Source organism: Camponotus vicinus, unplaced genomic scaffold (assembly GCF_025532165.1).
Source record: "Camponotus vicinus isolate PSW18456_S1 unplaced genomic scaffold, iyCamVici1.0 SCAF_3, whole genome shotgun sequence".
NCBI classification, from domain to species: domain Eukaryota; kingdom Metazoa; phylum Arthropoda; class Insecta; order Hymenoptera; family Formicidae; genus Camponotus; species Camponotus vicinus.
Genome location: NW_028141967.1, coordinates 16,153,451 through 16,169,309, shown reverse-complemented (window position 1 = coordinate 16,169,309; position 15,859 = coordinate 16,153,451). Strand labels below are relative to the sequence as shown.

At 31.7% G+C, this 15,859-nt stretch overlaps 3 protein-coding genes across 8 annotated transcripts in view; all 3 read right to left on the bottom strand.

Annotated features, from left to right (window-relative positions):
- Cher (filamin A protein cher) overlaps positions 1-1,817 on the bottom strand; it is a 49,873-nt gene extending 48,056 nt beyond the window's left edge. For 2 of the 5 annotated variants that reach the window (XM_083095341.1, XM_083095343.1), the window contains exon 1: positions 1,557-1,817. The gene's annotated coding sequence lies outside the window, so the exon portion shown is untranslated. Of the gene's footprint in view, positions 1-353; positions 522-1,556 lie in introns of all 5 variants that reach the window. The other 3 variants (XM_083095344.1, XM_083095345.1, XM_083095342.1) reach the window with 2 other exon arrangements.
- A 549-nt stretch (positions 1,818-2,366) lies between these two features.
- On the bottom strand, positions 2,367-7,345 carry LOC145968508 (succinate--CoA ligase [GDP-forming] subunit beta, mitochondrial-like). Of its 2 annotated transcripts, XM_083094016.1 has the most exons (10): positions 6,913-7,344; positions 6,630-6,831; positions 6,292-6,391; positions 5,376-5,971; positions 5,097-5,231; positions 4,902-5,030; positions 4,646-4,746; positions 3,780-3,825; positions 3,613-3,701; positions 2,367-3,127 (listed from the first exon to the last, which is right to left on the bottom strand). In XM_083094016.1, exons 2-8 carry the CDS (start codon positions 6,820-6,822, stop codon positions 3,808-3,810), a joined length of 1,272 nt encoding a protein of 423 aa, XP_082950142.1. In that variant the 5' UTR covers positions 6,823-6,831; positions 6,913-7,344; the 3' UTR covers positions 2,367-3,127; positions 3,613-3,701; positions 3,780-3,807. The 2 variants fall into 2 exon arrangements, with proteins under 2 accessions (XP_082950142.1, XP_082950143.1); XM_083094017.1 differs by lacking the exons at positions 3,613-3,701; positions 3,780-3,825 and having other exon boundaries at positions 2,369-3,127; positions 6,913-7,345.
- A 1,190-nt stretch (positions 7,346-8,535) lies between these two features.
- LOC145968182 (contactin) lies at positions 8,536-15,342 on the bottom strand. The gene is made up of 8 exons (XM_083093492.1): positions 14,149-15,342; positions 13,640-14,018; positions 13,456-13,558; positions 12,806-13,278; positions 12,453-12,731; positions 11,805-12,254; positions 10,925-11,637; positions 8,536-10,727 (listed from the first exon to the last, which is right to left on the bottom strand). Exons 1-8 carry the CDS (start codon positions 14,953-14,955, stop codon positions 10,257-10,259), a joined length of 3,675 nt encoding a protein of 1,224 aa, XP_082949618.1. The 5' UTR covers positions 14,956-15,342; the 3' UTR covers positions 8,536-10,256.
- Positions 15,343-15,859: the final 517 nt, after the last annotated feature.

The following is a 15,859-nucleotide window of genomic DNA, read 5'->3' as shown; positions in this document are numbered from 1 at the left end:
ACAAGATTAATTAATGCTATAAAATCGATCATTAGGATAATTACGAATAAAACGAGATTATTTTTAAACATATATAAATTAATAGAAGATATTATTTTAAGAAAATGTTTGTTTTACAAACGCACGCGTATTAATTAATTCTTTTATTGTGTTTACAAATTTTTCAAAAATTTATTTTGCACAATCAGCAAAATAGTAAATTTATAATTTATAAAGCAAACTTAAATTCGTGAAACGGATCAAATTTGAAAGAAATAAATACCATTCCCTTGGTAAACTTTAAAGTACTTAGAAAATAATCACGTCACATACATAAATAAAAATCCACTCATTTAATTAAAAGAATTCTCTACCTCGTACAATCGAATGATTCAGTATCAGTGGCCCACGAAAAACTGTCGGCGGAGTCGCACGCCTTCGCGAATCTCTCTCGCGTTCCACTTAAAACCCTCTCCGCACTACTGTGCTCTTCAAAACCGTAATGCACTCGCAATCAGCATGGATAAATCGCAAATGGAAATCTGCAAACGATTTCTCAATTTCACAAATTTCAAACAAATTACGAAAGCAAATTTTCCTTGAAATTAATTTTATTGAAAGAATAAATAACAAATAGATTATTAAAATTAAAATTTTAGTATTGGGCTTTTATAATCGCAAAATTAAACATTTTGCACGATTTAACCTGATTAATTCGACGTGCCTGGGATAGTCAAAAATATGATATGTATAAAAATATACACATTTTATCACTTTAGAATTATTTGTTTGCACCATATATGACACATATTTAGAAATTAAAAAAAAATATATTTATCCCTAATAATTAATATATTTAAACACTTTAAAATTTGTTTTTTTATATAAACGTTCTATTTTATATTTTCTTTTTAAAGCAAAGCTGATTTTGATTTCATCAAAGATTTATCAAAGATTTCTTGTTCTCCAAATCTTGATTGATGCACATATATATATGCAATATATATTTAAGTATTTGACTAATAAATCTTGAAAAAAAGAATACTTTTAGTATTTAGCGATGTGTTATCATTATTAATATCAAAGTCAGGTTACACTGATAAATTAATTTATATGATTGTCTGCTCTTTGATCGTAATATTAAAATTATAAGACGCCTCATGAAATTTTAATAAATTTTTCAACGCGAATTTTGAATTTTTCTTAACGAAAATTTACAATAAGATTTAATTATGTGTAAAAATTCAAATTAGAATATGTATAAAAGTTCAAAATCTTTTAAAATACGAAGAATAAAATCTTCTAAACTTTTAAATCAATATTTAGAAATTTAGAAGTTATGATTTAATTTATACAATATAATCCGGAAATTAGAAAATTGAGATAAATAATAATCTTTCAAATGTTCTAGCTAAGAAAAAATGAATAGGCGGATATCATAAGATATAATCCTATCATAAGATATAATCTTATTTACGTACAAAATGATAAGATTAATTCAGATGAAACAATTAATATTGTTTCCTTGACTTTAATACTATTAAAAAAAAAAAGAATTTCGCGTTAAAATCTTATACCTCGACGTTTCTTTCACTTCCACCTCGCGAAATCTGACAGCGTCTGCAATTAATCGCAATCGGACGAACCGATGTCAGTGCAACCGGGACCGAATGCCAACGCGAATCTTACATGCACACGTCAACGATCGCGATCTCCTCGAATCAGCGGATTGACGCGAGTGCTCTCGATCGACACGACGCGGTTCGTAGACGATTACTGATATCTTCGCCGTCCGCGAACCAGGAGTCGAGCACCACGTCTTACTCGGATTCGTGAAGTTCGTCCGAGAATAGTACGCATTCCCTCGCCCGTACCCTTAGGCGAGGGGCAGGGGGTCGGTCTATATATATACGCACACGCATCGGGACCACCCGGATCCTCCCGTCGCCGTCCACCCTTCCCGTAGACGCGTGCGAGGAACGGGTTTATATTCGGGTATATGAGAGGAGAAAACACACAAAGCGAAACGGAGCCGGTCAACCGCTGGCTGGCGTGACACTGAAGAGGAAGACTAAAACAATCATGGTTACGAGTCACCGCGATATCAAGTTCTCGCTATCCGGATCTTTAGCGCGCACAATAGCAGTTTTAACGTCTCTCGCCTCTTTCCTCGAGGAAACAAATCTCGTTTCCTAGTGCGAAACCTAATCGCATTACGATTAACATTTCATAACATTTTTTACAATTCATCTTAATATAATTATCTTAATATAATTTCCAAAGATACTTTAGAAAGATTGGGGGACACTTTTGGAAAATTATATTGTCCAGAATATTTATAAAAATTGATATTATTTATAGTTTTTTAAAAAATTGCGAAAATATTCAGAGAGCGAAAAGAATAACGGAACACAACGGTTTACAAATTGGAAAATATTTTATTTTGAAAACACGCGTTTCTTTTCGCTATCTTAAGTACTTTTAAGTTCTACATCGATCCGCATACGCTTATTTATAAAAAGTGCGATCCAAACTAACGCCCTGTATAATCTTAATCTTATGCTGAAAATCCATATATGGGTCGTTCTCTCAACGAATGTCGTACATTCAAGGCGAGTTATCGTTCACACCAAAACAGTTTCTGCTTATAAAAACGCAACGACCATACATGGGTTAAAAATCGATTACGCGCGCGGCTTTTACACCTCTTTCCTTTCGTTACGCCTCGCGCAATCGGTGAGCCTTGAATGCGGGATTCAGTCTTTGATACAATCGATGCGAAGAACCTAATTGCTCTGCTAGAGAATTTAGAGATTTGATTGACTGTCAGGCACTTTTCGATGATGGCATTAATGACGGATTAGTATAGATGATTGAAAGCGATGTTGAATTCACAGTCTTATCCATAAATTTTTCATCTTTTTTTCTTCCTTTTTTTCCAAAGTATATAATGCCATCATGGATCACTAAGTATAATTTAATTTAATAAATGGTGCGTGTACAGATTGTTTTTACTGATATCTTTATCTCTCTTTAATTCTTACATTAAAGAGAAAGAAACATTCTTCTTTCAAAAGATGCACTGCTTGACACTATTTTCCATTCGAAACGCAAGATTCTTCGCCTTGATTCAATGCTTCATTAAACGCTTCAAAGCAAAAATAGTATTAAATAGAGTGCATCTAATGTTGCAACGTTTGATTGAGAGAGAAAGAAATATGCAATTTGTTTGCAAACGCCTATATAAACGTGATGCAATACAATAATTAATAATAACAATAAAAATATTTATATATATATGAAGAAAATTTTCTATATTAATTAAAAATATAAACATAAATTTTCTTTTTTCATTCATTTTGAAATTTCTGAAATATATTATTACATATTTCGAGATTCAAAATTCTATATTTTTAACAAACATTAAATATAAAAAATTATATGTAACAAAATGAATATAATATACAGGTATATATAATAAAATAAAAACAAGATTCACACAAAAGATTCTTATATAACAAAATATTAGAAAAAATTATATAAAAATAAAATCGAAATACTTAAATAAACTAAACTTTAAAGAAGTTCTCAATATAAATCAATTTTAAATCTAATAAAAATAAATGTACTTACAATAAAAACGTATATACATGTGCTGATTAACTTTGCATTACTGCTAATTTCAACTATGCAAAATAATTTTGTGTTTATTAGAAAGTGGCCTACAGAAACAAAACATGTAATTACATAAATCACATAATTTAACATAACTATAATCAACTATTAATTATCTACTTTACCTGTTTATTAACAAATAAAATTCTAATTTTACACAGTACCATTCATCTAAAACAAAATAAACTAGATAAATAAACAGATATTCTAATTGAAATGAATTCAAACAAATGTGGAGAAGGCAATAATAAAATTTGAATGTCACTAATATAAACCTCCATACCTGGATTCAATATCGTTCTTGAATCTGTATTCTATTGTATATATGCTGATATATGATTATTAAATATTTTCACATAATCAATATAAAATACACAAACATAATATAAGATAATGATATATTTTGATTTAGCTTTAATAAAGAATTGAGACAACTTAAAAATTGAGACTGCTTAAAAATTCTAATAATAATCTTACCTCGTCAATAAAGATAGATTTGTGTTTAGAATTTTGAACATTTTGAATTTGTTAATAAAAATGAGATCAAAGTGTGTGGGTGTGTGTGTGTGTGTGTATATATATGTATGTATGTATGTATGTATGTATGTATGTATGTATGTATGTCAATTTGAGCAATGATCAAATCAGACTACAACTATTCTATGCTTGAATAATAAAATGTACAAGAGCAATGAACATTAGTAGGCAGTATTTAGATGCTTATGTACACTCAAATTGTAAAAGTATCTAAGTTATAAAAATATCTCAAAAAGTGATATTTTAAAAATATAAAAAATTATATAATTTTTCCTACTTCAAGTTATTCCTAACATTATTGTTCTCTGATATTTTTAAAACATGAAAAATTATATAGTTTTTCCTACTTCAAGTTCTAACATTATTTTTCTCTTATTAAAACCATAGATTTCCAGTCTTAAATAGGTATAAATCGAAATAATGTATCATTATATTAATACAATTATGTATTTACAGAGGTTACCGCTTTTCTCGCTGCTTCATCTAAATTATTCGCTGTGAGAATAGGCAATCCAGATTCGGCCAAAACCTTTTTGGCTTCTGTCACATTAGTGCCTAATAAAAAATAAATTGCAACAAAAATACTTTTGAAATTTATTTATAAATTACGAGAACATATAAGCGAAAATGAAATATATAATAAAATTATAGGATTTATAAATAACAAATAATAAGAAATTAAAGAAAAAGAATATCGATACACATCTTACCTTCTAGCCTTACAACAAGCGGTATTTGAAGTCCTAAGTTTTGCGATGCAGCAATAATTCCTCTTGCTATCGTTATGCAATTCACGATTCCTCCAAAAACATTAACGAGAATAGCTTTGACTTTTGGATCTGAAGAAAGAAAAAAAATTTAAATTGTATATTCATGCTTGAACCATTCTAAATTTTATATCTTACCTTCACTGAGGATTCTAAATGCTTGGAAAACTTGATCTTCTTTTACACTACCACCAACATCTAAAAAATTAGCTGGCGATCCTCCATTTAACTTAATAATATCCATTGTAGCCATAGCTAGACCAGCTCCATTCACTAAATATGTAAAGATTTATATACTTATAGCTGATTATTCATATATTGATATATATTCATTGCTATTTCATAATTTTTTATTCTTTACTTGTTTATATATTTAATTTACTTTGATTGCAATCATAATAATAAAATGTATTTTACCTAAACATCCTATATTGCCATCCATTCCAATATAATTCAGATTATATCGCGATGCATCCACCTCTCTGGGATCTTTTTCACTGACATCTTCTAAAGCAAATAGAGTTTGCTGTCTAAATTGAGCATTATCATCAAATGCAATTTTTGCATCTACTGCTATCACTTGCTTATCTGTCGTTTCCACCAGTGGATTGATTTCAATTTGCAGCGCATCAATATCTACAAACAGCTTCCACAAATTTTTCAATTCATATATAGCTTTGTTAAGAACATCCGGATCGGAAAATCCCAAAAAAGTGCACACGTCCTGTGCTATTTCATCATCGATTCCATGATAGATATCCAATGGAACAGTTTTTATTTTCTCAGGATGTTTCTCCGCAACTGTTTCAATATCCATCCCACCAGCTGGAGATGCTATCAGCACAGGACCATTATACTGACGATCCATGAGAATACAGATATAGGTCTCATGTGCAATATCTACTGACTCAGCTATCATAATCTTCTGCACTAGTATGCCATCCTTCGAAGTCTGTTTAGTAATCAGACGATGACCTAACATATTCTTCACGTAATTGCTAACAGCATTACGACTATTAGAAGGGAAAAAAGATATAATGAATATAAAATATCATCTATAATATATACATAATTTTTATAAAATATATATATATATAATAGAAAAATTATGATGCATATAATATATACATGACATCTCTAAAAATATAAAATGTGATAAAAAAATTATCTTGTTATTTTTCATTTTTCTCATCATGTTGTTTTTACACATATAATCGACATTAGTACATAAATATCTCATGGTATAACAAAGATTAAATAAAATATTTTGGAGCTGTATACATAAGAGATATTTTGCAAAATATTTTTACAAAGACCTAGTTGTCAAACTTACTCTTTGGTGAGATGTACACCTCCCTTGAACCCATTATCAAACCAACCCTTACCACGACCTCCTGCCAAGACTTGAGCTTTAATGACAAATTCATCCGCATCTGCAAGAATGGGTAAACTTACTTAGTAACTTATAAAATAAGTACTATATATATGCACACACAAATAATTTATAGTTATGCAGTTACTTATGACTGCTAATAATTATTAATAAATTGACACAGTAGACACTTTAATGGATCATTTCATGTTCATCTTAAAACTTAACTTTGCACTGGGAGCATAGAATTTTACATATTAACAGATGCAAAATATAGAAAAGAGTACCGAGATACTTACGTAGCTTCTCCAAAGCAGAATTCGTCTTGCTTAAGTCGTCGATGATGGCAAAGTTTTGTACCGAGACACCCGAATCGCGCAGGAGCTCTTTGCTCTGATACTCCAATAGGTTCAAATTCCTCACGCTCGACGCGCAGACGATCTTCGTGGTCCTCTTGAGAAGATGCGCCGAGCGACCAAATATTCGCAGCATGATTAACCTCTAAAAGTTTCAACACAAATGTACTCCTTCCGTTCTATCAACGCTATCAACGCTTAAACGATTTTTTGTTGTCGTACGTACATTCGTAGTTATATGTATCGCTCAATATTGTTATCTCCCCGCTCTTTTTCAAGTCTTCAAGAAACAATTCACCGGCTATATCACAAATACAAACTCGACAAATTTACGTCCATGGTGCGTGATGTCACATGTTCGATACACGTGCTGTCTAGTGTCTATGGCGATACATATGAACAATGTAATGTGGATTATTATATTTTTTCTCACATTACTATGAAAACGCCATGGATTATATTTTTTTCACATTATTATGAAAATATTATGAATTATTGTATTTTCACATTACTATGGAAGAAAAGAATAAGAGTAAATATGTTTACTCATGTATGTACATATAATGGCATATTTTTCATTAATAGCAATGTATGCGCGCCTATGAATCTCGGAATTAAAAAAAATAAAAATAAAAAAAAATATATATATATACAGGGTGGCCCATTTTAATCCATCCAGTCGAATATCTCGAAAACCAAGCCCGGGAGAGAAAAATGTTTCAGATAAAAGTTGTTTGGTTTCGAGGGGGCCATAAGATGGTACCATTGGTTTGACCTTGAAGAGTCATTTGAAGGTCACGTGAAGGTCACTTCAATTTTTCTAAATGGAACACTCTATATATTTTTGCACATTCTTGTAGCTTATCTCGAGAGCTTTCCAAAACACTATAATTAAGTACCTTTTCGTTAAGTACTTTTTGAATTATGAGGCTTGAAATCATTTCTTAATTTTACATAAACCGTAAAATATCTTGTAAAATATTCATTTTTCGATTATCTTACCTTAATACTTTTATGTACAAAATAATGAGAGGAATCAATTGGTGTAAAGAAAACACATAGTTGTTTTTAAGAAAAAATATGGAATTGTTAATTGCAAATTACATATTTTTTCTTCATTAATTAATTATAGTGTTTTGGAAAGCTCTCGAGATAAGCTACAAGAATATGCAATGACAAATAGTAGGTTCCATTTAAGGAATTGAAGGTGACCTTCATGTGACCTTCAAATGACTCTTCAAGGTCAAACCAATGGTACCATCTTATGGCCCCCTCGAAACCAAACAACTTTTGTCTGAAACATTTTTCTCTCCCAAGCTTGGTTTTCGAGATATTCGACTGGATGTATTAAAATGGGCCACCCTGTATATATATATATATATATATACATGTGTGTGTTGCTTGTTAAATAATGCAATTATGAAGCAGTAATGAAGCATATATATGTGAGATTAGCATATGTGAAGTCTCTTTTAACATAGAAAAATATGTTTAAAATATGTTAAAAATATGTTAAAAAAGATGCAAATAACTAACAATATATACATGCAAATTATAAAATTATTACAGAAAGAAAAGAATATCAATGTTAATATTTTAAAAATTATTATATAATGTCTTTCTCTGCACAAAAATGCATAAAAAGAAAGTGTGGTTGGAGTAATGAATGTACCACTATATCTATTATCTTAATTAAGCAATCAATGTCAATTATTTTTCTAGCGACAATTCTAACACATGCGCATACACGCACATATCAAAATTCTGGTTCTTCATTATTTGCATTATATATATAAATCATTTTTATACACAATGAATAATAAATTTATGTAAAAAAAAATCTCTCATATACTACTATATAAAATGTATTAAAATGTTAAACATGTTTACATTTTTAAATATAGAGATATATAATACCTAAATATATATCATTTCTGAGATATATAGTAGTATAATAGTATGAACACACTATTATGGTTTATATAAACTTTTTTCATATAATATCTCTGAACTATCCTAATATTATTATACATACATATATCTGACAAAAATTAAGCAAAAAGTATCTGTAAAAAAAAGAGATCTATTTAGAAAGTTTATTATTATGATAATGTTATGGTAATTAAAAATTAATTATGATTAGAATAATTCACAGAATATTAGAATAGTTCAGTGATTAACAAATATTTGCAGTATTAGTCAAGTGTTCATTATCTACTTCTGTATAAATGGACGGAAAATTACGCTGCTCTATACATTGACATTATATAATTCTTAGTCTTTGTTAATTGTCATTAATTCTTACTCATTACTCGTAAATCGTAGCAAATTAATATATAATATGTGTAACTTAGCAATGAATACATATTTTTGCACGAGCGCAATTTATTATAATTTATTTAATTGTATTATTTAATTTTATTTCCTCTTTTGTTCTAGATCTATATTTATTATTATTTATTTCTCATAATCCGTGCCTTGTTTTAGATCTATACAATTGCATCAATGTTTCAAGATTATATTTTTGTTATTTCAAACTGTTTACATAGCATAACGAAACATTTCTTCACTAATATGCTTTCTGTTTTTTTGGCAAATAAACGAAACTTTTAGTATTCTTGTAGTAATTATTGTTAAAGACAGTGTTTAAAGAATATTTTTTAATGCGTTTTTAATATAAAATGCTCATTTTATAATTTATGTAAAAGTCTAAATGTCAAGAGAATTCTTATATCTTTAAAAATTAATTTTAATTTTACATTATTCAATATGTACATATGATTTATGTCAAATTATTTTCTTTATATCTTGAAAATATACTATAGAATATGATTCTACAGTTATATAAAACTTGGCAATTTTTGAATGAATGTAGTACTTGAAATCATATAATAATGTATATAATATTCGCTTTACGAGAATGAGAGAGTAATAAAAAATATACATATATAAAAAAATATAGATATAAAAATAGATAAAAACATATATAAAAATTTTGCACAAATTACTTAAAGTATTTCGTATATATAATTAGTTATATAATAAAGAAATAATATATTATTCATGAAAATTTTTAAATGTTATATGTGTCAAAAGAATATGTAAATAACTTTTTTATTATATGAAACACAAATTATGCTAAATTTACCACACATACTATTCTGATTATTAGAATCAAATGCAGATCAATTTCAGACTTTTTGTAGACACATAATATTGTGATGCTTCTTAAAAAGAAGTTATGGAAGTACTTAAGCATTAAGTTATCGTTGCTAAAACACTAAACATAAAATTGACTGTTTTTGCATTAGATAAACTAATGATATGCAATATTAATTTTTAGGCTACTGAGAAAATGATTAGAAATTATTTAAGATTAATTATTTAAATTGTTTAAGCAATTTAAGTATATGTGATTAAAGAAATATCTATAATATCTTATTATAAATCTCATTTTTTAAATTTGTTTCGTGTCTATTAAATTTTTTAGATTATTCATTTAAGAAATCTGTATAAAATTTATAGCCGTTAAATTTTATGGCCTATGCAATTATTAGGGATTACTTTACACTATACATAGCCATAGACCCGTAAGAGTAGTAAGAAAGTTATTCCTAAGGCGGCGTCCAGAATCTTGTTTCCAGCACTGCTCCTGAAGGCTGCAGCATCGCCCATTTGGAATGTATGAGTGGGACTCGACATCCTGCCATCACCACCGTTACTAAATGCGAGCACTCTCAAGTGATATGCCTTGCCCGGACTTAGATTCTTGATATCGGCTTCCAGTTTAGAGCCGCCTGGTATTATTGTATCATTCGCCGTGCTCATGTCTTGGTCGACCTCCCACACACGTATTTTGTATCCGATTAGCGGTTCCTCCTCTAAACTCGGCTGTACATAACGCCAAACGACTCTCACCGTCGATGGATTCACGCCGTACACGTTCACCGAAGACGGCGGTTTCTGCGGCGCCTTGCGGTAAGTTCGCTCCAGATATCGTTCGCTTTCCGGACCTTCCCCAGCGGAGTTGTAGGCCATCACCTTCACAAAATTAATGATCTTTGTTTAGATTTAAATTTGTCACAATTTCAAATATTTTTCGTTTTTATTTTTTAAATGACTAATATATATTTATTTATTTTAATAAATTAATTCTTTAATTAAATAGCTTTTATAGCAAACTTTTTCATATATGTTCTAATGTAGAAATTCAAGTAAAAAATTTTTCTGCACTTTACCTTTACGTAATAATATGTATCTGGTTGCAATCCAACTACTAACGACCAAGGACGAGTGGTACGCGATAAATAATAAGTAGCATGTTCTTCGGGGATGCTTTCCTTCCAGTACTTGATCCTGTGTCCAATCAGTTTGCCTCGCACTCGCTCACGAGTTTGTTCAATCGGCTGCCAAGTGATGTTTAAGCTGGTACTATTATAGCTCATTGAGTATACTTGTTGCGGTGCGACTTGCGGCATATCCTCCGCACTGTACACTGTCGTAGTTTCTGATATAGGACCCTCGCCTATCGCATTAATCGCTTGTACTTTTACTTCGTATTCTGTATAGTAAAACCGCGTTTGAATCGGCACGACGCTGCTACCGACATTGCCGTATTCCCTCAGAGATAACGTTTGGTACTCTGTATCGTTTTTATGACGCCAGAATATCTTGTAATAGATTCCAGGACCATTTTGATCAGACGAGGGAAGAGGATCCCATGTAATTGAAAGGTCTCCAATCTTTCCTCCACCACCACTAATATTCGATGGCGATTTTGTAGGTTTGTCAGGCGGAGTACTATATTGAGGTGAAGGAGACGATGGTGGACCATAACCAAGTTCATTAAAGGCTAATACGCGAAATTCATATGTGGTATAAGGATTCAAAACGTTTTCCAGAAATGCCTCTTTTCGGCCATTATATCTATCCATCTCGATAGCTGTGATATCTAAGAATAATAGTACATTCATGTAAAATAAAGCAAAGTAAACATACTTGCTTTGAAGTATTTTTATAGAGAATTATAAATATATTAAAAAGATAATTAACAAGTATCCTAATTGTCAAAATAATTCTCATAAGGAATTATATAATTAGTAATAAACTGGAACTTACTTTCTACGAGAGGAAACCATGTACGATTCCAATTTGTACGTGCACTGATTGTGTACATAGTTATTATTTTGCCGTTCAAGGCGCCATCAGTCCATCGTAATAGGGCTGAAATTTTGACGATATTCACAACTTGTACCCCACCAGGCGGTCCGGGTGGTCCGTCCACGATCAGATCGGTCTTGCTCGATATTTCACCAACAGCACTTTTCAAAATACATTCGTATTCGCCGCTTTCAGCAAATGTAGCGTTTATAATGTCTAAATATTCATCATCAATGTGCCACCGTGGATTATTTTCCAAATCTTTATCGCGGATACGCATACCATTATGCCTCCAAATATACGCCACATCTAACATTTCATCTGTATTGCCTAAGCAACGCAATGTCTGATTATTATTATAGGACATAATTATACGTGACGGCAATCTTTCAATAAGTTCTGGTCCACCTGTATGAGTAATTTTAAATTAATTTTAAATTAATCAACCTTTGAACAATTTTAAATATGCATAAATGATAAATCATTAAAATTCGGTTAATTGATAAATTTAACTTAATATATGTATCTTATGTAATATGTCTTTATTAAAGACACAATAATTTTTATAAATTTATAGATACCTAAAATATGAAATGATTAACTTACGTAGTACAATTAATCGTCCACGAGTTTCATCGCTGCCATATTGATTCGTTGCTGTGCACACGTATGTTCCTTCGTCGTCTCGCGATACCGGGCTAACGATGAGGTTTCCAGTTTCCAGAATCCTTCGCCTACCGCCTGATCCGATCACGTTTCCATCTTTCTTCCATACAAATTTCGGTTTAGGCGCGGCCTCGGGTTTGCATACAATTGTGACATTACCACCTTCTGCCGCATACGTCTCAGATTCCATAGGCCGCTTTTTGAAAGAAGGTTTTAACGCTGAAATGTTAAAGAGCATTATTCCTTATGTGCTTTTCACCGACATGATAATTGAAAAATATATAAATACTTACATAGGACTCTAAGTTGTGCTGATGAATACACTGTCTTCAGCTGATTTTTAGCACGACACTGGTACATAGCTTGATCCCTTTCAGGATCCAAATGCTTTATATTTAGTACATTATCTTGTATGGTGTAACGATCCCTATCTTCGGGCGGTAGAGTGTACATATCCAAAACTTCTCCATTTCTGAACCAGTTATAAGTAACGTCTGGTATGCCAAATGCTTCACAAGTCCAGGTTAAATCTCCTCTGTTATCCATGTGTTTGTCCACCAACGGAATAGTAAAATTAGGCGCTGCTTGTATGGTCAATTGCACGGAATTCTCGATTGACAATCTATCATTGTACACGCGGCAAACATATTCGCCCTGATCCTCCACACGGACACGAGGTATTATCAATACTCGATTGTAACTCGTCGCATACGCACCGCGCGGCAAGACAGAACCCCTTCTTGTCCAATTATATGAAGGAACAGGACTAAATATAAATAAATTATTAATTACAATTATAAAAATATTTATATATTTTTACATATATACTATATATAAAATATAATATTTTTTATATATAATATATAATATTTTTAATACATTATATATATTAATATATATAATATATAAAATAAAAATATATATGTAAATATATATAACTCACTATCCGAACGCGATACATTCCAATCTAACTTCCTCTCCGGCTATTGGTGCTTCTGGAAAGGCCTTTGGAAAATTATTGGGAAACTTTAATTGTTGGAATGAGGCTGAAAAATTCAAAAAGTGATTAAGTTTACTATTCTATTGTGTTACACAAATACTTTTAAAAAATAATCCAAAATAATTACAGTGCATATTCACTCTTAATGGAAAGAACGGCCCATTACGTCCATTATCAGATGCGACACTTTGAACATTGCACGAATAGTTTCCTCGGTCGATTGTCTCCAATGTGGAAAAATAAAGCGCTCCATCATTCGAAACGAATACGCGTTTGTCCTCCTCGACAAAATTGGGGAAAAAATCGCGCGCCCAATAGTATTTTACACCCGGAAAATGTTGCGGTGGATCGCAATAAACTGCTTTACCCCAATGATTATCTCCACGTTCCTCTCCACGTTTTAAATTAAACTCTAGAATATATCCGAACGACAATTCAACACTCTCAGATATAATTGTACCAAATTTATTAGTAGCCTTGCAATGATACGAGCCACGGTCTTGTGTCTGTAAATAAATAACATAATTAATAATATAATATAATCTGTAACTATATATATATATATATATATATATATAAATAATATTAATATGAAATAATCAATATATTTATTATATATTTGAAAAGAATTTTTACTTGTACGGGCTCATAAATAATCAATGTTCCACCGCTCACAGTATATTTCTTATTTGAAAGAGGATCTATTTTTGTCGCAATAAGCCGATCATTTTCGTAATCTTCTTTAAACCATTCATAGGTTGGAGTAGGATAGCCACCTGCTAGACAACTCAGCGAGACATCATTATTTACCCTCTTTTTCGCTATATCAAATACTTTGCTTGTAGGTTGTTTTATAAAATATGGCCCCCTAGGTATTTGAAGAGGGTTATCGATTTCAATGCCATATTGATAAGTACGATCATCTTCTACCAAGTTATGAAGAGTAGCGATGGATGCTTCGCAGATATATAAGAGCTCTTCTCTTCCAGTGACCTTCTCCAATCCCCAGCGCTGGAGATTATTAGAGTAGGAATATGCCAAATAATCTCTTCCTATTATATTGTCATTAGGTTCAGGTAGAAAGGCATTATCCATATTTATTAAAGTTGTACCATCAGCCTCATTTATCCATAAGCCACTCTGTAGTTTTATTCCAGTATACCATCTACGATGTTGCGGATCCTGCCATAATAATTCATAGAGTACGAATCTATGCTCCTCCAGTGTATTAATAGTAAGTAGAGCACTTTGAAATGCTTCACAGTTCCTTTGCGCATTCATCCGTGATCTCAGGGGGCTCTTGATAAAACGATAGCATGAGTCTTGAAATCGTATCCAATGTTGTGGGCACTCATAACCAGGTTCTCCGTGCAAGATATTTTGTGCAAACACAGGTAGTAAAAGAATTAGCGAGAATACCACGTTACTCAATAAATAAGACATTCTGGATATCTTATTATGCAATAAACATTTTAAAAGTATCGAATTATAATTCACAGTAATCTTGCTTGAAAATATCGTCCAACAAATATGTGATTATGGCAAAAGCAGAATTGATTCAGCTCTTAGACACTCCCTGTAGATGACCACCTTGTTAACCTGTGCCACTTTGTCCATTCGTTTTACATGTATGATAATTAGTTTGAGATATTCACCGCGAGAGTTGCAATTGAGATATTTAGTTAAACACACTGGGTCTTGTACGATAAGACATGAATGAGACTTAAGGGATAAAATAAAAAATGTCAAATATATATAAAAATGATTTGATTACAAACGCGACGCTACATCGCCGGACACTCCCTATGACGAATAATGGCGGAAATCGACGAACGCTAATTGTTTGACAGAGGGCCTGTTCTTTTTAGCTGCACTGCTGCACTAGTGCAATTAGTTAGAGGGTCTGTTCTTTTTAGCTATACTGCTGCACTAGTGCAATAAGTTGGAAAGAGACAAACATACTTTCTTTCACTCTAAGGGCTCGTTTCCACTGAGCGCGTCACGCGTCGCGTCACCAGCGTGAGCCAATCAAAACATCCCATTGTAATAACATGTTTTCCGTGTTATTACAATGGGATGTTTTGATTGGCTCACGCTGGTTGACGCGACGCGTGACGCGCTCAGTGGGAACGAGCCCTGAGTTTCCACTGAGCGCGTCACGCGTCGCGTCATCCAGCGCGAGCCAATCAAAACATCCCATTGTAATAACATGTTTTCCGTGTTATTACAATGGGATGTTTTGATTGGCTCACGCTGGTTGACGCGACGCGTGACGCGCTCAGTGGAAACTCAGCCTAACACATGACTGCATCTATTGTAGATCCAGCTTTACGAACATGCAGTAGCT

Bases quoted from the DNA above. Each gene is read 5' to 3' on its own strand.
- LOC145968508 (XM_083094017.1), bottom strand. From the start codon at position 6,822: ATGCTGCGAATATTTGGTCGCTCGGCGCATCTTCTCAAGAGGACCACG. The intron at 6,392-6,629 runs GTAAGTATCTCG...CCATTCTTGCAG, and splicing joins TTCTGCTTTGGAGAAGCTAC to ATGCGGATGAATTTGTCATT. The intron at 5,232-5,375 runs GTAAAATACATT...TTACATATTTAG, and splicing joins TGGCAATATAGGATGTTTAG to TGAATGGAGCTGGTCTAGCT.
- LOC145968182 (XM_083093492.1), bottom strand. From the start codon at position 14,955: ATGTCTTATTTATTGAGTAACGTGGTATTCTCGCTAATTCTTTTACTA. The intron at 14,019-14,148 runs GTAAAAATTCTT...ATTTATTTACAG, and splicing joins TTATTTATGAGCCCGTACAA to ACACAAGACCGTGGCTCGTA. The intron at 11,638-11,804 runs GTAAGTTCCAGT...TATTATTCTTAG, and splicing joins ATGGTTTCCTCTCGTAGAAA to ATATCACAGCTATCGAGATG.